At 31.7% G+C, this 18,893-nt stretch overlaps 1 protein-coding gene across 2 annotated transcripts in view; it reads right to left on the reverse strand.

Annotated features, from left to right (window-relative positions):
- LOC121125643 (popeye domain-containing protein 3) overlaps nucleotides 1-18,893 on the reverse strand; it is a 110,134-nt gene that overhangs the window by 56,415 nt on the left and 34,826 nt on the right. For both annotated transcript variants that reach the window (XM_040720834.2, XM_040720836.2), the window contains exon 2: nucleotides 30-481. In XM_040720834.2, coding sequence (XP_040576768.1) covers nucleotides 30-479 — 450 coding nt within the window. In that variant the 5' untranslated portion in view covers nucleotides 480-481. The remainder of the gene's footprint in view (nucleotides 1-29; nucleotides 482-18,893) is intronic.

Genomic DNA, 18,893 nt, shown 5'->3' on the forward strand with positions numbered 1-18,893 from the left:
AATATTTGAATAACACAATTATTTATTACCTCTTCAATTTCGGGATCAAATAAAATTGGTTTAAGCTGATAGCACGTGTAGAAAATACGTAATGCACATATAACAAAAATGATTATCATCCACACTAGAGCCTCTGTTAATATTAGTGGCACTAGAGCCCAAATTATTCCACATATATGTGCAAATAGTAAGGAGCAAAGAGCGTATAGATCCTTGGAGTAAGTGTGGTTATGAGATCGTAGTGTGAAAGCTGTGGCTATCCAAGGTAAAATAACCGACAGAAATATGAAACTTTGATATAAATGAAAAAAGACATTGTTTTTCGTTTTGAAGTCGGATGTATCATTGTTTTTTATCACAATAAATCCATTATCGTCTAAGTATGTGGTTGACTCATTATTTTGAAGGTAGTCTAAAGTATCTATAGATGTGTTTTGAAGATATAATGAGGAGAAAGAGTCGTTAAAATCTTCTATCATTTCTGAAAAAAAAATAATAATGTAAATATTAGCTTTACTCATATAAAAGTTCCTTAAATGGGTTAAAACAATTTTTTTTATATAATCTTTCACTATCATCTTAACTCTTCAATAAAATCAAATATCTCACAATTGAATATAAAATTATATATATTATGATTTTCCTATATTGTCAAAAGAAACATGTAAAATGATATAAAAAAGTTCTTTAGTCCATAAAGTTAATGAAACGCACATTCATCTCCTCTAGTCCAACTGGAATGGGGATTTCTTTAGATTTGCAGATGCAGATTAGCTAAAGGGTTTTAGAAAGATTTGCTTCCAATTTATATTTGACTTTTTCTCCGATATAGGGAGCGACAAGCCAGCCTGTGTTCGAAAGTTTACATACATATTTTTCTGAGATTAGATTATCAATCATTTTTAAAAGTGGATTCAATTTTTGGCAATAGTAGAGAAGATGACATGAAGTTAAGTTTCTACTGAGGTTTTACAACAGAAGCAGATAATATTTTCTTTGCTTGATTTTTCCTTATAAAGAGAGGAGGATACAAGTATATATTAGAAACATTTTTGCGGTTAAGAAGTGTAAGGTTTATGCAAGCCCCGTCTTTATTTTTCTTCTATATAATCAATCTTTGATTTTATTAGAATAAACTATTCAAATTGCAATGAAAAATGGAGTAGATAGGCAAAAAGTTTTGACAATCATGTCTCAAGTCAAAACTTTTACAGCTACCTGGAAGATCTTGTTATTGATTATTCTTAAACCTTTTTTAAGTTCTCCAAAAGAGGTGATATTTTCTTTTTCATAAAACTGTCACTGAGCTCCTAATCGGGGACCTTGGTTAATTGGCTCATCAGAACCTAAGTCAAATAGTACTCTATGAGTAGAACCTTTACAAAGAAAGTGCTATTTGGTGCTAGTATTCATATAGACGCTTCAGAATCTTAAATAACAGGTCATGCAATAGCATTTTGGCCTGTAGACTGAAAACCCACATTTATTAATCTTATTTAAGACGTAGAACAGGAATATGAACATTAAAAATTTCAATTGTTATCAGTTTGGCCTTTAAAACCTTTCATAAAAACAAGTTTTTAGGGTATAAATACGATTCAGTGCCATTTTTAAACATGAAAGAACTACGTAGATGAAAATCAAACAAAATTTAAATTGATACAAATATTTCAGTATCTAAAAAATGAATGATTTATAACTTTATTTTGACAACAATAAATAAGAAAGGTATATAGCTACCAAAAAATGGTAAAATTATTGTTCTACGACTTAAATAACAACAATAAATGTGGGTTTCAGCCTTTGGGCGCTCCAAGACCTTCATTTTGTTGCATAGTATGATTAATCCGGGCCTTTAATAATTATTGTAATAAAGTTAGGGAAACTCTATTTATCATAATTAAAAATTGATATCTTGTCAGGTTTGACTGGATGAATGGCACTCTAGTGGCATTCTTGTACATCAAAGAGTACATATTAAACGATATAAGTTTCATCAAACTTAAAATATCAACTTATGTTTATATGGCAATATATGTTTTAAAAATATAAACAGAACAAAATCTCATTAAATCAATAAGTTTCAGAAGCTATAAAGACTTTTCCCATATTTAAATAATCGTATCCAAAAAATATATTTTTTAGTTTAGGGTCAAACGTGCCTAATATTACTAAAATAAATAAAACATTTGCCTTTAATAAAAAAAATGTATACTTAGTGCACCTTAAGATTACTTCATATTTTCCTCTTTCAAACTTCCTTGATTTGTAATAAATTGTAGGTAAGAGTTTTTAGATGAAGATTAGCTACCTACGGATACAGCAGCAATAAAATAGTTGGTAATCATGATTATATTCCATGCGTGATATTTAAGTTAACACATAAAGAAATGCTAATATCTCGATTTTTAATAGCAATTTTTAGAAAACTGTGGTTTTGTGATATTCTAATTATCATTTGCAACTGTCTTTAACTATTATCTCACGACAAAATTGAAGACAAAAAAAAATATTCTGCTAGAAATGCTCGCGCACCAAAAACTCCAATTGAGATTTTCAATGACCTCAGGACCAGCCGGAATGCCGTGTATGGTATTAAAAAGCGATTTGAAACACAAGGAACAGTCTCCAGAAAGTTATTATACGTGTCAAAAACCGCGTTACAAGAAATTAAATGCAGACGTATTCCTTGTATGATCAAGAAAATGAATTGTGAGCAAGATTATACTTTGAAGCATCATTAAAGATCACTTAGGAGCAAAAAAAAAAAAAAAAAAAAGAGGAGGAAGAAGAAACATCTAATTACGATGGACACAAAGAGGAAGAGGTTGCAAGTTTTTATTGAATTTGTTCTAGAAAATGTGCCTTCCCACCCCCCGATCTTAATCCTTTTGATTATTCCATCAATGCAAAGGACAGTGATGCTGCGTCCCACGAGCCCCTTCGGCCTGTGAGATCTTCGTAGTCCGCCATAAAGGCTGCATGACTGACTGAAGAGCAAATCTGTTATGTTTGTGCAGCCTTCCGATAGAGGCTGTAGGCTGTCATTAAGGCTAAGGGAGGCGATATTTAATATAAAAATGTCGATTTCAGTTATAATTTACTAAAAATATATATTATTTTGTTCTGACTGCCTTGACGAACAAGTTTGAAAAAAGTTTGTAAAAAAATCTTCAGTGTAAGAAGCTTAAATATGAAGCATAGACTAGAGTACTCCTGGAATAATTATAGATTCACAGTTATAAAATATGATAGTGATACTATTTAACTTGTTCAATGATGCTTATAGTGGCATATGTGATAACATTTGCAACAATATCATTTTTAATCTTGGGGTGTCTAGGATTTAAAGGAAGTCACGGAGGATTAAAAATTTATAAATCTGAAAGTTTTATTACGTCTTATTTAAACCGATACAATATCTGCTCCCTAATCTTAAGCTGTACTGTTTGATCCGTGGGTTCTAGTTCCAATAAGATGTATAATAAATAAATGCTCAAAGTACCAAAAAAGTCGAAAGTCACTAGCAATGATTAAAAAGATTCTCATGTCATTAACATAGTCAAATTTTTGAATAATGTGGTTTATAACTATGTATTTCCATACTAATAGTAATCATGATTTTTTTATTTCAGTCACATGGCAGGATATAAGTAAGATTTAATTTTACAAGAATAAAAACCCTTTTCTTCATTAGTATTAAGGAAAATAGCACTATGCTAAAAAATTCTTTGTCTTGGAGTACCATTAGCATTTACCATATTTATTATTGTTATTTAAGCCGAAAATTATATTAAAATTTTTCAATCACAGTAGGTTTAGCCTTTAAAGACTTATTTTTTTAAATAACCTTTTTAAGAGTATTATTGTATCAATTTGGAGTCATATTTTGAAATGGAATAAATATAGAGATAAAAATTTCAGGGAATAAAAATTGATAAAAAAATTCCATGATTCAAAAAATAAATTATTTATTATTTTATACTTACAGTCCCTACAAAATGTGTCTAATCATACAAAAATCCAGTTGAATAATAAGGAAGCTTATATTTATTTTCATTTTTTGTTCAATTCCATAATATTTGAGCTAAAACTAAAAAAAAAAAGATTTTATGATAACTTTAAAAGATTTGCCTTTAAAAAAGTTGGTCTTTTGACAGATCATTTCAATTTAACTTTTAATTTTGTTATTGAATATTTAATAAATATGCTATGTAAGGTTGTTTGGAAATGTTTCCAAATTAAATATAGTTAAGTCTATTATTTTGACTTTTTTAAGACTTCAAAAAATGTTTTAAAAGAAAGGAAAAGTTCAAAAATTAAATGTAAATAAGCCGATTATTTTACTTGCACATAATCAATAAATACTAATCAAATACCTTTGATTGAAACATATTCTAATAGGTAATCATTTTCCTGTCTCGAAAACATTAAGTACTTATTACAATTTGTTAATTAATTGAGTTAATATTAATTTCAAAACAATTTCACACAATTTTACTTTGTTTATTTATTCAATATTTTATAAGAAAATTAAAAGTTTAATTAAAATTAAAAAATCAATAAAAAACGAATTCTTTTGGTCGTCAAATCTTTTTAGCTGTAACGCCAAACTTTACTTTAGTTTTTTGCTATCACATTACGCCATTGAAAAAACAATTTCATTTCATCAAATTTTTGTATTATTAGACACTTTTTGTAGGAATTGTATTCAAAATAGCTAAATAGAGTATTTATTTTTGAATGCTCCAATGTTTTTTATCATTTGTTATTAAATGTTGTTACTTAGTGTAACGAATCACAGTCATGTATTTGGGATATTGAAAATGTACCAACAAATAATAGGACATCTCTTTCATGTCGGGTTTTGTTGCACAGCAAATATGGATATATATTTAAAAAAATGTATTATATAAATTAACAAATACATTTTCAGAGTGCAGATACTACGATACTCTTACACCGAATGAAAACTGGAAGCTTGGAAAAAATCCTTGGAAAAAAAAAAAAATAGCCTGCCATTCTTTTACAATACATTTAACAAAAATCTTTATTTATCTTTTTCTGATACATAGCCAATGGCAAATTGATTTATTCTATTCGGCGCCATTGGCCTCACAGATGGTGACAAGTCTCTTGCGAAAAGAGTTACAAGTATTGCTAATTAAGCTCAGATCCATGGCAGCCCACTCCTCCTCAACGGAGGCCTTCATGGCGTCAACGTACGTGGGATAGATGCTACAGACCCTCTTCTCAATGTGTGACCAGAAAGAAAAGTTGAGGGGATTGACATCAGGATTGTATGGTGACCAAATTCTCTTGTCCCCGAAAGCGATTTGTTTGCAAAGAAGGTATGAGTAATTTTTGAGTATGCGCGGGGCCTCCATGTTGCTGAAGAACGACGTTGGTGTCATAGAAATTTTCCTGGATCCTGGGAAGCACGTTCGCCTTGAGAACGTTGATTTTAATGGCTTCCGTAAGCCTTTCACCCTCGGGAACCTTATCAACTTCGGCATAACGCCATTGAAGGCAACAATGCCTTGCGCCATAAATGATGTTGAGTGTTTGGTGATGGTCACCGTTCGAAGGTCCTCATTAATTTACCCGAAGCTGACACTACGTTCATTACAGCGATTGTAGACGGGATCAATGTCAAATGTCTTCTCGTCTGAGAAGAGGATGACTCTGCCTGACACCATACTCTTTACGCTGTTGAGGAGTCTCTTGCAATGTTGAATATGGGGCATTTTCAAGATGGCTGTGAGTATGGGGCTCTTCAACCTGACCAGGGTTTTCCACCCAACTTTTTGAAATTTCTATATAAGGGCGTGAGATTGACGTTGAGATTCTTGGCATGGGCGCGCAAAGACTTGGCTAAATTCATTTTGCTGGCCTCCTTGAGGGCATCTGCATTAATGATGACCTCTTTCCGCAGCCCTATTTATCTCTATGGTTTTGTTATGGTCTAACCTTTTCTTAACATTGTGGATGTGTTTTATAAGCCATTTTCGTCAGCCTGACCGCCTCTGTTGAAGTGTGAACCATACAAAAGCAGAGTTGTTACACTAAGCCTTGAATCTCGCTGTGATGACATTTCTCGCTTGATTTAAAAAATTCAAAAAGTAGCAGGTGCTTGTGATACTTAGCTACCTATAGAACTATAGACCATTCTAATTTCTCCCCCCATAGCATCACAAATCAATATCAAACAAGTGTGTAAGTTTCAAGTTTCCACCCGCTATGAGTAACTATGAAATAATATGAATGATATGTTTGTTTAGAGTAAGCTATTATTTATTAAAAGGTAATTGTTCCTAAAACAGAAGTTGTATATTGAAATGTAATTTTTTGTTTACGTGTTGGTAGATTCGGTTTTTAGGAAATTGAAGTTTTATTACATTTATAGAGGTAAGCTAAGAAGATTGATAGACTCAAAATCGTTCTATTTGTAGGGACATCCTTTATTAGAGCTTTGTACAAAAATAATTAAAATACTTTCAGTTAACAGCACCGAAAATTGCAAATTTTATTTTCAAGAGTATCCAAGAAAATGCCAACTTGATGATACGGTTTCAAGATTAAGTTTACATTTTAACTATCTCTGGGTTTGGGCTAATTTCTCGAATCATCACGCATTAGATTTATAAGAACGAGCATTTTGGTTTCTTGGGCATATTTTATTATATAGTGGCTATTGCTGTTTTATTCTTTATTTTGTGAGCTCAGCACATGTTGAATGTAGGCTTTAACTCGGACACCCATGTCTATTTTTCTGTCACCACAAGAGTAATCGCGATTCCAACGGGGATAAAAGGGTTTAGGTCAAGTTTTCATTCCATTCTCGTACTTAATTGCTCAAAGACAATATTAATTGTACAAGTCTATTTATTTCATAGGGTAGTAGTGTTGTATAATTTGCTATAGTAACGCCTCTATGAGCCGGCTCTTTGAAGTGAACGGTAGGAGCTGGCTCAGAGTGTCTGCAGGGGTAGGAGGCTTAGTTTTTTGGAATTTTTGGAAAAAAAATTAAATTTCAAATATTTAATTTCATGGATGTTTATTTGTCTTCATTCACAAATGTTTATCAAAAATTAAATTTTTGGGAAAATTTTTTCAAAACTAAAAGTACAAATAATAATTTTTTTGAAAATACAAATTTTAAAAATTCGTACCTATTCACAAAAATTACATTTCTAGGAAAAAAATTTCAGACATTAAATTTTAAATATTTTGAAAAAAAAAAAAAATTGATAAATTGATAACTATTTACAGAAAATCAAATTTTTTGATTTTTTTTTTCTTTTGCAGAATTGATTATTTTGGATTTTTTTTTTTTTGGGGGGGGGATACAGCCCTCCTCTACAGACGCCCCTGTGTTGACGCCTCTCTAATTGTACTATATCTATTAAAGTAAAAAAATAATAATCTGAAGGGCCACTTTAGAGCCGTCTCTTTTAGGGGTAGTCGAGCCGAAAGAACTGGTTCTCTAATAAGAGCCGGAATTCCCATCACTAATATGCAGCACCAAATATATGATATTATAACAAGAATATCCCTATTTTTCTTTGGCATCACAAAGTATCCCATATAAACTTTTGTTTACATAATTATTATTCAAGATGTTCATTTTCTTCAATTTTTTTTTTCACATTTGATCATCTAGTGTAATAAATATATTAGCTATACATAGACCCTCAACATGGGATTGCCTCTAATTACGATGCAATTATTGACGTCAGTACAGACGCTCTATAAACAATTCCTCAATTCACAGCATTCATTCTTTAAGAAAGAGGCATATGCCATAGGAAAGCTTTAAGATATTACAGTCATGTTTGTGTAAGTTTATTTTAGTCATTTAAGAAAGTAATATAAATCCTTCAGATTAGGAGACAATCTGTGACGTGAATAAAAACAGTCTTTAATATTATAAGAAGTGTTATAGTTTGCATATTTAATTTTTTATTTAGACTATGTCGACTATCCATATGCTAGGCATCAATTTAATTCAAGCTGGTGCTACTTCCTGTAGATTAAAGCATTCCATATAATGGATTAAACGCCTATGAAATTAAAAATCCCCTTTGAAATTTGAATTGAGGAGGTTTGCCCAGAGTTGTACTAGTCATTAAGAAATTAATATTAATTAAGAACTCTTCTACTCAATATAAAACAAAAATTAAAAACCGTAAAATTTTACGAATTATTCTTATTTTCATTTTATGATTTGAGGATACTTAATATATGGGCATTATATAGGCACTCTTCTTTAACTCAATGAATAGGTAGTTACTTTATTCTGAGTCAGACGCCGAACTTGAAGTCTTCAAGCCGCTTTCCTGAGCATCAAGAAACTCTCCTAATATCCCAAAATACACCCTGGCTCTCAGGTAGTACAGCTGAAGTGCAGGGGCAAAAAATAATTTAATCTCTACCACCCCTGCATATGTAGGCACCCAGGAACCCATTAATTTTCTATAATACACCCCAGCCACGAGTTGCTGGGCCCGAGTCAAGTTAAATTTCTCTGCCGCCGCTTCCTTGAGCATCAAGCAACTCTCTTAATATCCCAAAAGACATCCCGGCTCTCAGGTATTACGGGTGTAGTGCTGGACCAAAATGCAATGTAAAATCTACCGCTGCCGCATTTCTAAATACCAAGAACCCCCTTCTAATATACTATAATACAGCTCAGTCCCTATGTTGTGCGGGGGAACTACTGGGCCCGAGTCAAGTTAAATTTCTACTGCGCTGCTTCCCTGATATCCCAAAATAAACCCCAGCTCTCATGATCTATAGCTGAAGTGATGAGCCTCAAGGCAGTTGAAACTCCACCGACGCTCCATTTCTAAGCACTAAGAACCCCCTTTAATATGCTAGAGTACACACCTATCCACAGGTCGTCGGCTGCTGGTACCTAAGGCAGCTCAAATTCTTCCACTACCGCTTCCTTGAGCATCAAATAACCCTTTTCATATCAGAAATATGGGGTGTATTTCGGATATCATAAGGTTTCTTTGATGCTCATGTTGTACAGGCTTGAAGAAATTATATTTAATGGTTGCCATGACCTGGAAAGCCGAAAAAATGTTGTTACCAAAACCTATTCTGTATCCTTAAGAACCTACATGAAAAATCATCAAACATCTAGTTCATAGCAAAATTTATGGCAAAAACAAAAACTAATTTGATTTTAACGCTTTCTATTGACTTCTATTATCTTGACAGCAGTAAGTACTTTTCCGTTGAAGATATTTTGCCTTGATAAATACGTAAATGAGTTTTATACGTCGTTGTTATTTATTATTGGTTGATATTTAATGTTTATGATGTTACTCTAAAATACATTTAATGGTTATTTTCTGTTGGAGTAATAATGGAATTATGTCCCAAAATTGCAATGCATGATTAAGTTATAACTACATAGTTGGTGAGAATAGTCTAATTACGAATTAATTTTTCTTTCTTTTTGTTTTTTGGAAGAAAGGTTTGCATGATACCAGAGGCTTATTTGGAGCATCAAAAGCCGGCCTCAATGATGATATGGTTAGGCTTTACCTCCTGCAGGACGAAGATACCATTGATCTTAATTCCCGAGGGTGTTAAGGTTAATCAAGGGGTTTCAGCACTTGGAAGTCTCTTACTGCTTCCAGCAGGACGGAACACATTCACAGACTGCAAAGTGTTCGCAAGAGTGGTGTCAAATCTATTTTGAGCACTTTTGGAGCAATAACATGTGACCTCTTCTTCCCCAGATTTCAACATAATGGACTTCTCCATATGGTCCATTCTGGCGAAGGAGATTAGTGTGACTTCCTAAGGAAGCTTAGACGACTGAAAGGCCGGCATAATGAATGCATCTTACAGTTTGTTGGACGAGACCATCCAAACAGCAAGTAAGAATTGTAGTTTCGGCAAGTGGTGGCCATATGGAATGTACTGGCACTCATTTTGAAGGAAATTTCACCCTGATTGCAATGGGGTAAAAAGATATTTTGAGAAATAAATATTTTTATAGTTTCTTGGTTGTTGAAATTGTCTTAAGACCCTCTACATTTTCATCAATGTATTCATTAATTGTATAATTAAAATTTCTGGGATTAGTTCAGATACTAAAAAATTTCAACTATACATTAAAACCTTTATTTGATTAATGAAACTTAGTTTGACCTTGATATAACTTCTTATTTTTTATTTTTTTTGATAGCCAAAGTGCAATTTACAGTACTTCCAAATAACTAATCCGAACAATCTTTATTGATATAACTTTTCGATAAATTAACAAAGAAAACATTTGTTATCTAGACTCAATTTTGGGAAAAATCATTCTAGTTAGCTTGATTTTGGTTGACAGGCTACATACGTGGTGCATCAACATCAAAACAATAGTAAACAAAAATCAATAAAAAGGAAAAATTGCAAATTATATTTTTACTTCATAATACATACACCCCAATATTCCTTTGACAAATTTCAGTCAATTATAGGCTATATATTCAAATTTGTAGTATGAGTTAAGATACCACGAATTGTAACTATAGTTGAACACTTTATTTGATTTAAAAGACTTCTATCGGCCCTCATATAGACCTTATCAAATTAAATCTATCAATTTCTCATTATTTTTTTTGGAATAATCAATTGGGATGATTTTAAGTGCAATTTGTAGTAATTTCATTTTGTTCAAAGTAATAGTTTTTTTTATACAAATTGACAATGATTTGTTAATCCACACAAAATTTTTATAAGAATAATTCTAGATTGGTTTTGAGGTGACTAGCTATAAATATTTTTACGCTTGAATATTTCATGAGTCATTCTAACCTTTTCATTCATAGTATCTTTAATTTTTTGTATAAATTACTGTATATTGATATTAAAAAAGTATTTTGACATTTGATCATTTTTACTTTAAAAATATATTTTTGTATGACGTTTTTTATTAATAGAATATAACATTTATCTGTTCCTAAGTCACGAGTAAAAATAATTTGAAATATTTTATACTTAAAGTTGAAAAGGCGCGGAACAAAAGAACTACATAAAATAAAATTTATTTTATGAGAATCACTTGGTATCCATGAAATAAACAAATTTAGATGAGATACCCGATTAAAAACAATCTTTGATGGTAAATTTCTTATCCAAGATAGAAAAATGTAATATTTTATTCGTCATATTTAAGTTTACACTTAAAGAAATGCTCACAGCTCAAGTTTTGGTAGACTTTTTTTTTATTACTAAAGTGTGGTTTTTTTATATTGTAATGCTCATTTACAATTGTTTTTACTTATAAAACTCGGCTGTATCTTCAAAAACAACAAAATGACAGCAAAAAAAAAAAATCTTGTCCTGAGAATGCTTGCATGCCGGAAGACCTAAACCGAAATTGCCAATGACTTTAAGATTATCCGAACGGCCGTATATAACATTAAAAAGCCATTTGAAACCCAGGGAAAAGTCGCCAGAAAATCCGGGTAACGAACCATAAGAGCAAAAGTATAGATTATGTCCGTCAAAAACCCCCTTGCTAGAAACCAAGTGAGGGTGGTTTGCGATGTGTACAAGGAGATGAATGTTAAAGAGGTTAGGCTCTGCACGATCATGAAAGATGACTTGAGAGCAAAATCCAGAGCAAGGAGGAAAAAATATCTCATTTTGACAGCCACAAAGGAGAAAAGTCTGTTTTTTTTTTTTAGATACGCCAAGTTAATTGAATTGATTAAATAATAAGCCAAAATAATTTCCAAAAAGAAAGAAAAAAAACTAATTACCTACTACGTTTATAAACTCGTTAATACTGTGACTATCTTCTCTTTCTCCGTATATTCTCTACATTACCCATGTTTCTGTATATATATTTGTTTCTCTATGCATGCATCTATCAATGAACCGACCTTAAGATATTCCCTCCTCAAGAATTATGATATTAACTTCGACAAAAAATCTGATCCATAATCTTTCTTAGTAAATATCTCAAGTTTATACTGAGTCAAACTTGTGTTTAATTCCTTCTTCCCATAGCTGTTTTGCTCTTAATGTAATGAAACATCATGACAGCATTTATATATAATTAAATATATACTAAATACCTCAGATTATGAATGTAATTTGGATAAAATAATTCCTACAAAGCTCTTTTGAGCACTTTTTTTCCTTACAAACATGCCTTCTGTGAATCGTAAATATATCTTATTATTAAAGGAAAGTTTTTCTGGATGTCTGTACAGCCTTCATTTTTCTTTTACTCTTCAGAAAAGTTAGAAAAGTTATTCCATTGAATAGTATAAAATACAAATAATTAAATAGATTTTTGAGTATGCGCTTAATAGGTTACAGATGCATATGGCTTGATCCAAGAAATATGAATTGTGCATCGAGTGTGCGCGTCATATTAAAAGAGGAGGGAGTATTAACAGAGGTGTAAAAACCTATTTTAAAAAGCGGGAGTGACTTTTTCTAGTTGGCAATTTGAGCGAGCTTTTTTGTTTTCCAAAGTTGGTATCATTATTATTTAATGTTTGAAGGCAGAACATCATAATAAATAGTGATTTTGCTCATGAAAGACAAACAGAATCAATGATGGTTGGCTCATGAGTAATACGTGTAAGTCTTATTTGACTCGGAGTAAAAATGAGGATCGACATTGAAATAATTCTTGCCTATATCCTTCCTAAATATCTAAGAATAGATTTATTCAAAAAATATCCAAGAATTTTTGTTACATTTTATACTGATCCCACTTTTTATGGAGGTGCAAATAGTCAACATTATCATCATATTTTTTTCTGATTGCAATGCCGATTTCTTGACTTCATGCCTCGTAAAAGGAATGAGATGTTCTCATGAGGGACTATGGAGGAGAATTAATCCAAGGAAAACCACCAGACCTCATAACGGTAATGAGATACCAAGATATAAATAATAAAGCGATCCATTCATGATTAGTAAATCATTTAATATTTCAAAGTTGGATAACTTAAAAAATACAAAATGAAACAAAAATCCTTGGAGATGCTAATTTTTTAATAGATCTTAATTTGAAATATACAAGGGTAATATAAGGGTCTAAAGAAGAGTGTAGTTTTTCATCCATTTTCAGCCCAAAATGGAAATACATCGAGTTCAAAACAAGATACAGAATCAATAAAAACACTTTTACATAAATTTTACTAATCCTACTTTTAATTTGGGGTTTGTTTTAAGGGTAAAAAATTAATCTAAACGATAATATTCCCAAGTTTCTATAATCCCAGATAATTCAGATGATTAAGAGAAAAATAATGATGGATAATCATTATCATTAGATGATAGATAAATTTTTCTAGTTTGAATTAATTTGTACAAAATTAGTATTCCCTTGTTTATCTAAAAAAGCTAAGCTCCTGTCCTCTCAAGGGCTTACGATTTACTGCCCTAGTTATGTATCAATAATATCTGAAGGATTTATTTACATTTTGTAATATTATACAAAGGTAGATTTGCCTTATTGAAATTTAAATCTCATATATTGTATAAATATGAAATAGAAATAGTGTTGCAGTATTTATATAATATTATTTCAAACTTTCAAATAGTAGAAAATAAAAATTAATAAATATCATTTAAATCCATCAATAAAAAATGATTTTTCTCAAATTGATTTTTGAATGCCTTCAAAAAACATATACCCTATAAAAAAATATTGATAGTTCAAATGGCTTAAATATAATACAGAGTAAAACTTTCAGAAATGTTGCCTTGGATTTTTGATAATTTGAAACATCTACAGTGGCAATGTTTGTAATTAAAAATTATGTTATTTTAAACGTAGCTGAACTTCAATGCTATTGGTAAAGGTGTGGTGATTAGCTCAATGAGGTTGAAAATGGAGGACGTGCGGTGAAAATAAAGAAGAAGTGATGTTTTAGTGTCTTATGAGAAAACGTACTAGTAATTGCTATATACTTAGATGTTCTCTCTTCAAGAATACATTAATAACTATAACAGTTTGGAAAAATTTAATAAACACCTTGTTCCTTTTCATTGTTTTTTAAGTAAGCATACCGGCAGTTCATATTTTCAACAACTTTAAATAACACAATTTCTACATTTGACCTAGGATTTGTATTTGAAGTCAAATTGATATAGATAGTGTACATTTCCTTCACTAGAAGGGATTATGAATCGAAGCAACATACCTCTCTACTATTGTTATTTTTATTTATAAGGATGGGATTTTTGTAAAGCCGAAAGAAAAAGTGAAAGCAACACTTATTATATTACTAAATTAAGACCCTTTTTTATCTTAAGCTGTATGGTTTTGCACGAAGTTCCCTAGCCTTCCAATGCTTCCGGTATTGTGTGGCTGAAGTTATCAAGAGCGGAAAATTTCATTATGATTAATTTAATATCATTAAATGTATGTTTTTTTCCTATTTAGTTCGTTCGTTATATCATTTAAAGATTTTTCCAATTTATCTGTCCCATCCTGTACGAGCGTGTATACAGGGAGACTATGTATATTGCCTCCTGATGTATATCATATATACATATTTTATCTTATACACAACAATCTCATCATATTAGTTAACTCTCGCCGTTGTTTTTTATCTTGTATCGAGCAAGTGTAGCTAAAGCTTAACCAGGTTGTGATATAGAGCAGGAGCCACCTTACTTTTTTTACTGCAGGCCTGATAACTGAAAGAATGACGAGTACAGGCTGCATAAGCTTTCTGTTTTGTTACTCGTAACAGTGGCATATTCATTAATTTCAGCCAACTTTCTCGTAAAAAGTTTCCTGGATGTTTTTTTTATGTTCTTTAATTGGTTAGATGGAGGTACACTGATTAAGTATAAATAAACATTATAGTATTACAATTACTTCATCCATCTAGGAATCTTTTGTTGAAATCCATATACAAAAAGTATATTTGTTTCTCTAGGAATCGCCTGGGCGCGAATACACATTGAATTCAAGAGAATAACTTCTCCTGAGTACGTTGTCCATGAGCTACGGCGACTCCATGTTTCATTGAATTTCTAAACCACATTTTATTGTCTGATATTTCTAAGTGCGTAACTTTCCAGAAAACGTACAACTTGTTGATAGATGTTTTGTTTCATAGTGACTTTGAATATTGTTCTCTTGCAAAAGTGTAACACTTTCGCTACAGATCATGTCCTTTATTTTCACAAAAGAAACCTTTACCTCCCACACTTAATTGAAAATGCGACCCTTGTTGTCCACTTTTCTCTTTTTCAGTAGTCATAATGATCTAAAAATGAAAGATGCGTATTATGGGATACCCAAATGAAGATGGAAAAATGAGTGTTGCTCCTGCTGGTGCTACTTGTACAACACTGAATATATATTTTTTGAAATGTATGGAATAGCCCAAGGTGGACTGCTTGGTGTTATGGGAGGAGCAGTTGGCCATGTTCTCCACGTCGGACCCGATAAAGTACTCCAACGGGTTCAAATCCAGTGATAAGGGAGGCCAAGAGGAGAAGGGTACGAACGCAAAAGCATTGCTTTTCAGCCATTTTTGCGTCTGCTTAGCTTTGTGGGCCCGAGCCGAGTCCTGCTGCCACATCCACGGCCTGTCGCTGACAACATACTTAATCCACGGCCGCAAAGACCATGACAGTGGCCGGAAATTTTATCTTCATGAACCTGGGGACGTCTCGGATAATCCTGGTGCTCTTCTTCTCCTTCTTCTTCCTGTCAACAACGTCCATCGGGTCCGTTGACTCCTCCAGCTGCTTCCTGAGACTTCTGACCGTTCTAACTGGCATTGACAGAAGGCCAGAGATGTCAGCATTTCTTAATTTCATGTGATCACTAAGCATAATCTGAATAGCAGCGGACCTACGATCTCTCTCATTGAACATAATGACTTTTCACTTGAAATGATGGTATCACTATAAGTGCTAAACAATAACTAAAGCCTATGACCCGGGAAAAAATTTAACACCAAAAACAGACGGATCAGACATCCGCTGATGGAGTAATGTCGTCTTTAAAATGCGACAGATTTTGCCCACGCAGCCTGTATTAGACTTATTCAAAAAATAAAAAAATACTTTTTTAAATTTGGATATGTTTCCCCATTGTTTCCCATGCTTCAAGATATGAGAAGCTCGAAAATCATTTCTTTAGGAATCTAAGTATACTCTATACCATGCATCACCAGCCTTAAAGGTTTTCCAAAATCCCATTTTTGATTATTTTGGGATGCTTTTGGACAGTCTGTATTTATAAAACACGTCCTTGAATGCCAAAAAATAAGCTAATGAAGTTTTAAGCGCCATGGGGACAGCTGCTCCTTATATTAAGAAGATTGCATTTATAGCGGAGGAACGGCGTTGTGCCGAGCAGATGGTTTTTGTTTAAAACAACATGGAAACTTCTTAGCAGTAGGTTTTAAATGAAATTGGCGTCCAATCAGGAATGTACAAAATAATTCATGAGGATCTTCTGGAGACTAATGATCCTAAATCCATCATCAGTCAAGCACTTCATTATAACCTCTCATACCATCAAGGTCTTTCTGATTGCCTCTATCATGCAGACAATGATTTTTTTATTAAATAAAATATCATTTCAATATAAAGAAGCTTTATCAAATTTATTGTTTAATCACTAATAACTAAGAAAACTTATAACAACAATATTAGCTTCATATTAAAACTATACACGCTTGAAAAAATATAAAGACAGATTTGGAATCAACCTCAAAAATGTTGTAAGATGAAGTCAAAATTATATCTAATGGAAAATTTATGTAGACTTGTATCATTAAATTAAACTTATTTAATTAAATAATTAAGTCCGAAATTTCTTCCAAGTGTAAATTACCGAGAAATACCGGGGAAACTGGATCCCGGGATACTGAGAGAGAAACTTAGAGCACATAAATATTCCACGAATATTAATAGTAAACAAAAATATTTTTTTTGAAAAAGCATAATGTTATTTACAGGCAGTGTTTTTGAAATCTATAGAAATGTTTTTACGCAAACAAATATTTATCTAATTGACGGATTGACATGTGCTCTAGTATTTAAGTATTTTTAACTGTTTTTTTTAAAGAATTTCTTAACCTAATTACATATTTTGAAAAAAAAAAAAATGTTATACAAATAATAAATCATTATTTGTTATAAAGCTTCAGATAAATTATACATTCTTTTAAATTACGTGTTGAAAAAAATATAAGATTGAATAAAATGAAACCATAGTTTGGAAAGTGAAACTATTTAGTTATAGTGTAAAATTTGGGATTTTCTATAGCTTGTAACTAGTCTAAGCAAGCTTTTACAAGTTGCAACTTGAAAATGACATGAATAATTTAGAATATTTGCGATGACGATAATGCAATAATTGAATATTTCATGAATGTTCCATAAATGGAGTGATTATATAATTTTTGACCTATTTATTGAAAATGACTAATTCATATATAATTATTCTGAAGCAAATTGTAAAGTTTATATGAACACGCTTATTTACTCGTAAATACACAATAAATGTGTAGATCAAAATGAAATGATAGGATCAGTACTGCCTTTGTTTGATACTCACTTAATCTAAACATTTTGTACAATCACAAGCTTGTAACATAATAGTTATGCTTTATGCTCCAGTCATCTTTCAAATTTGAGAAGATTTTGTCTGGGAATAAGAATGTAATAATTTTACATAGATAGATTTGCCTTGTTCTCTGTCAAAAAAGATTTTGATAAAAGGGTTGCAGAAAAATTATAGGAGCCATATCGTTGCGTGATAAAATCGTCTTGAACATGACCATTGTGAGTCTAAATTGTTGTGTGTAATATCACTGCGAAACAATATCATTTTAAGAAATGTGATTGTGAGTAATTTCAATGCAAGACAATATAATCGTGTGCAATTTCATTGCAATTATATTATACTCTAGAAATCAAACTATTCAATGAAAAAAAAAAATCCACTACAGCCGCTTGCCATATCATCAGAGACCCCTTTTTAATATCGAAAAAAGCACTCCTGCCCTCAAGTTGTACAGATGAAATGCTGAGTCCCTAGGTGGTTTCAACTCCACCCCCACCGTAAATAGGAGATGATCAAACTATAAAAAATATCCTTATTATTATACCGAGTTATATAAACTAGTTGTCAAAACCAAAATGCCACCTTTAAAGAATAATTTTCACAGCCCACTCTATGTGAGCAACATCTACCTATATTTTATATTAAATGATTAACAATATTATCATTGAGAGAGTTGTAATATTGTGCCACAAGACAGCGTGACTCCCTCTCGCTTTATTTATTAACTAATATAAGTAAACAACGCTCATGCTCAGTTGCGAACTCAAATGAAAGATCTTGTAATTCAATATGGCAAATTATACCCTATAAACAAGGATGGTCATTCATTTTGGAGTGATTTTTTTCTGCATGGCTATTTTGAGTGCAATTTTTCAAATATAGCGAACCATTTTGCACAAAGAATAAAGAAACAATCCCAACTCTTAAAATATCGTATATATATACATTCACTTTTGGAACAAAAACTGCCTTATATTGCAATTATGAATTATAGATTATTTATTCGTGAAGTAACTTAACATTCCATCAATTCTTCATCCTATAAGAAAATATCGAAGTTGTCATGACATTTGAGGTCATTCAACGCTTCATGCATAATTTTAATGCTTTTGAGTGAATAATGACCTCTCATCAAATCTCTTTGACTTCTGCCGAGCAGTCTTGACCACTATTGACACGGTATTCTTAATAGTTTTACTATTCTTACAAAAGATTTAGCCAGTGAATAAAAAAATCCTTCAATTGCTGCCAAATTTGACTAAATATAGCTAACAAATGGGATAATTTGGCAATACTGGTGGAGGAGCAACATCGGTGG

Source organism: Lepeophtheirus salmonis, chromosome 10, assembly GCF_016086655.4.
Source record: "Lepeophtheirus salmonis chromosome 10, UVic_Lsal_1.4, whole genome shotgun sequence".
Taxonomy (NCBI): Eukaryota; Metazoa; Arthropoda; class Copepoda; order Siphonostomatoida; family Caligidae; genus Lepeophtheirus; species Lepeophtheirus salmonis.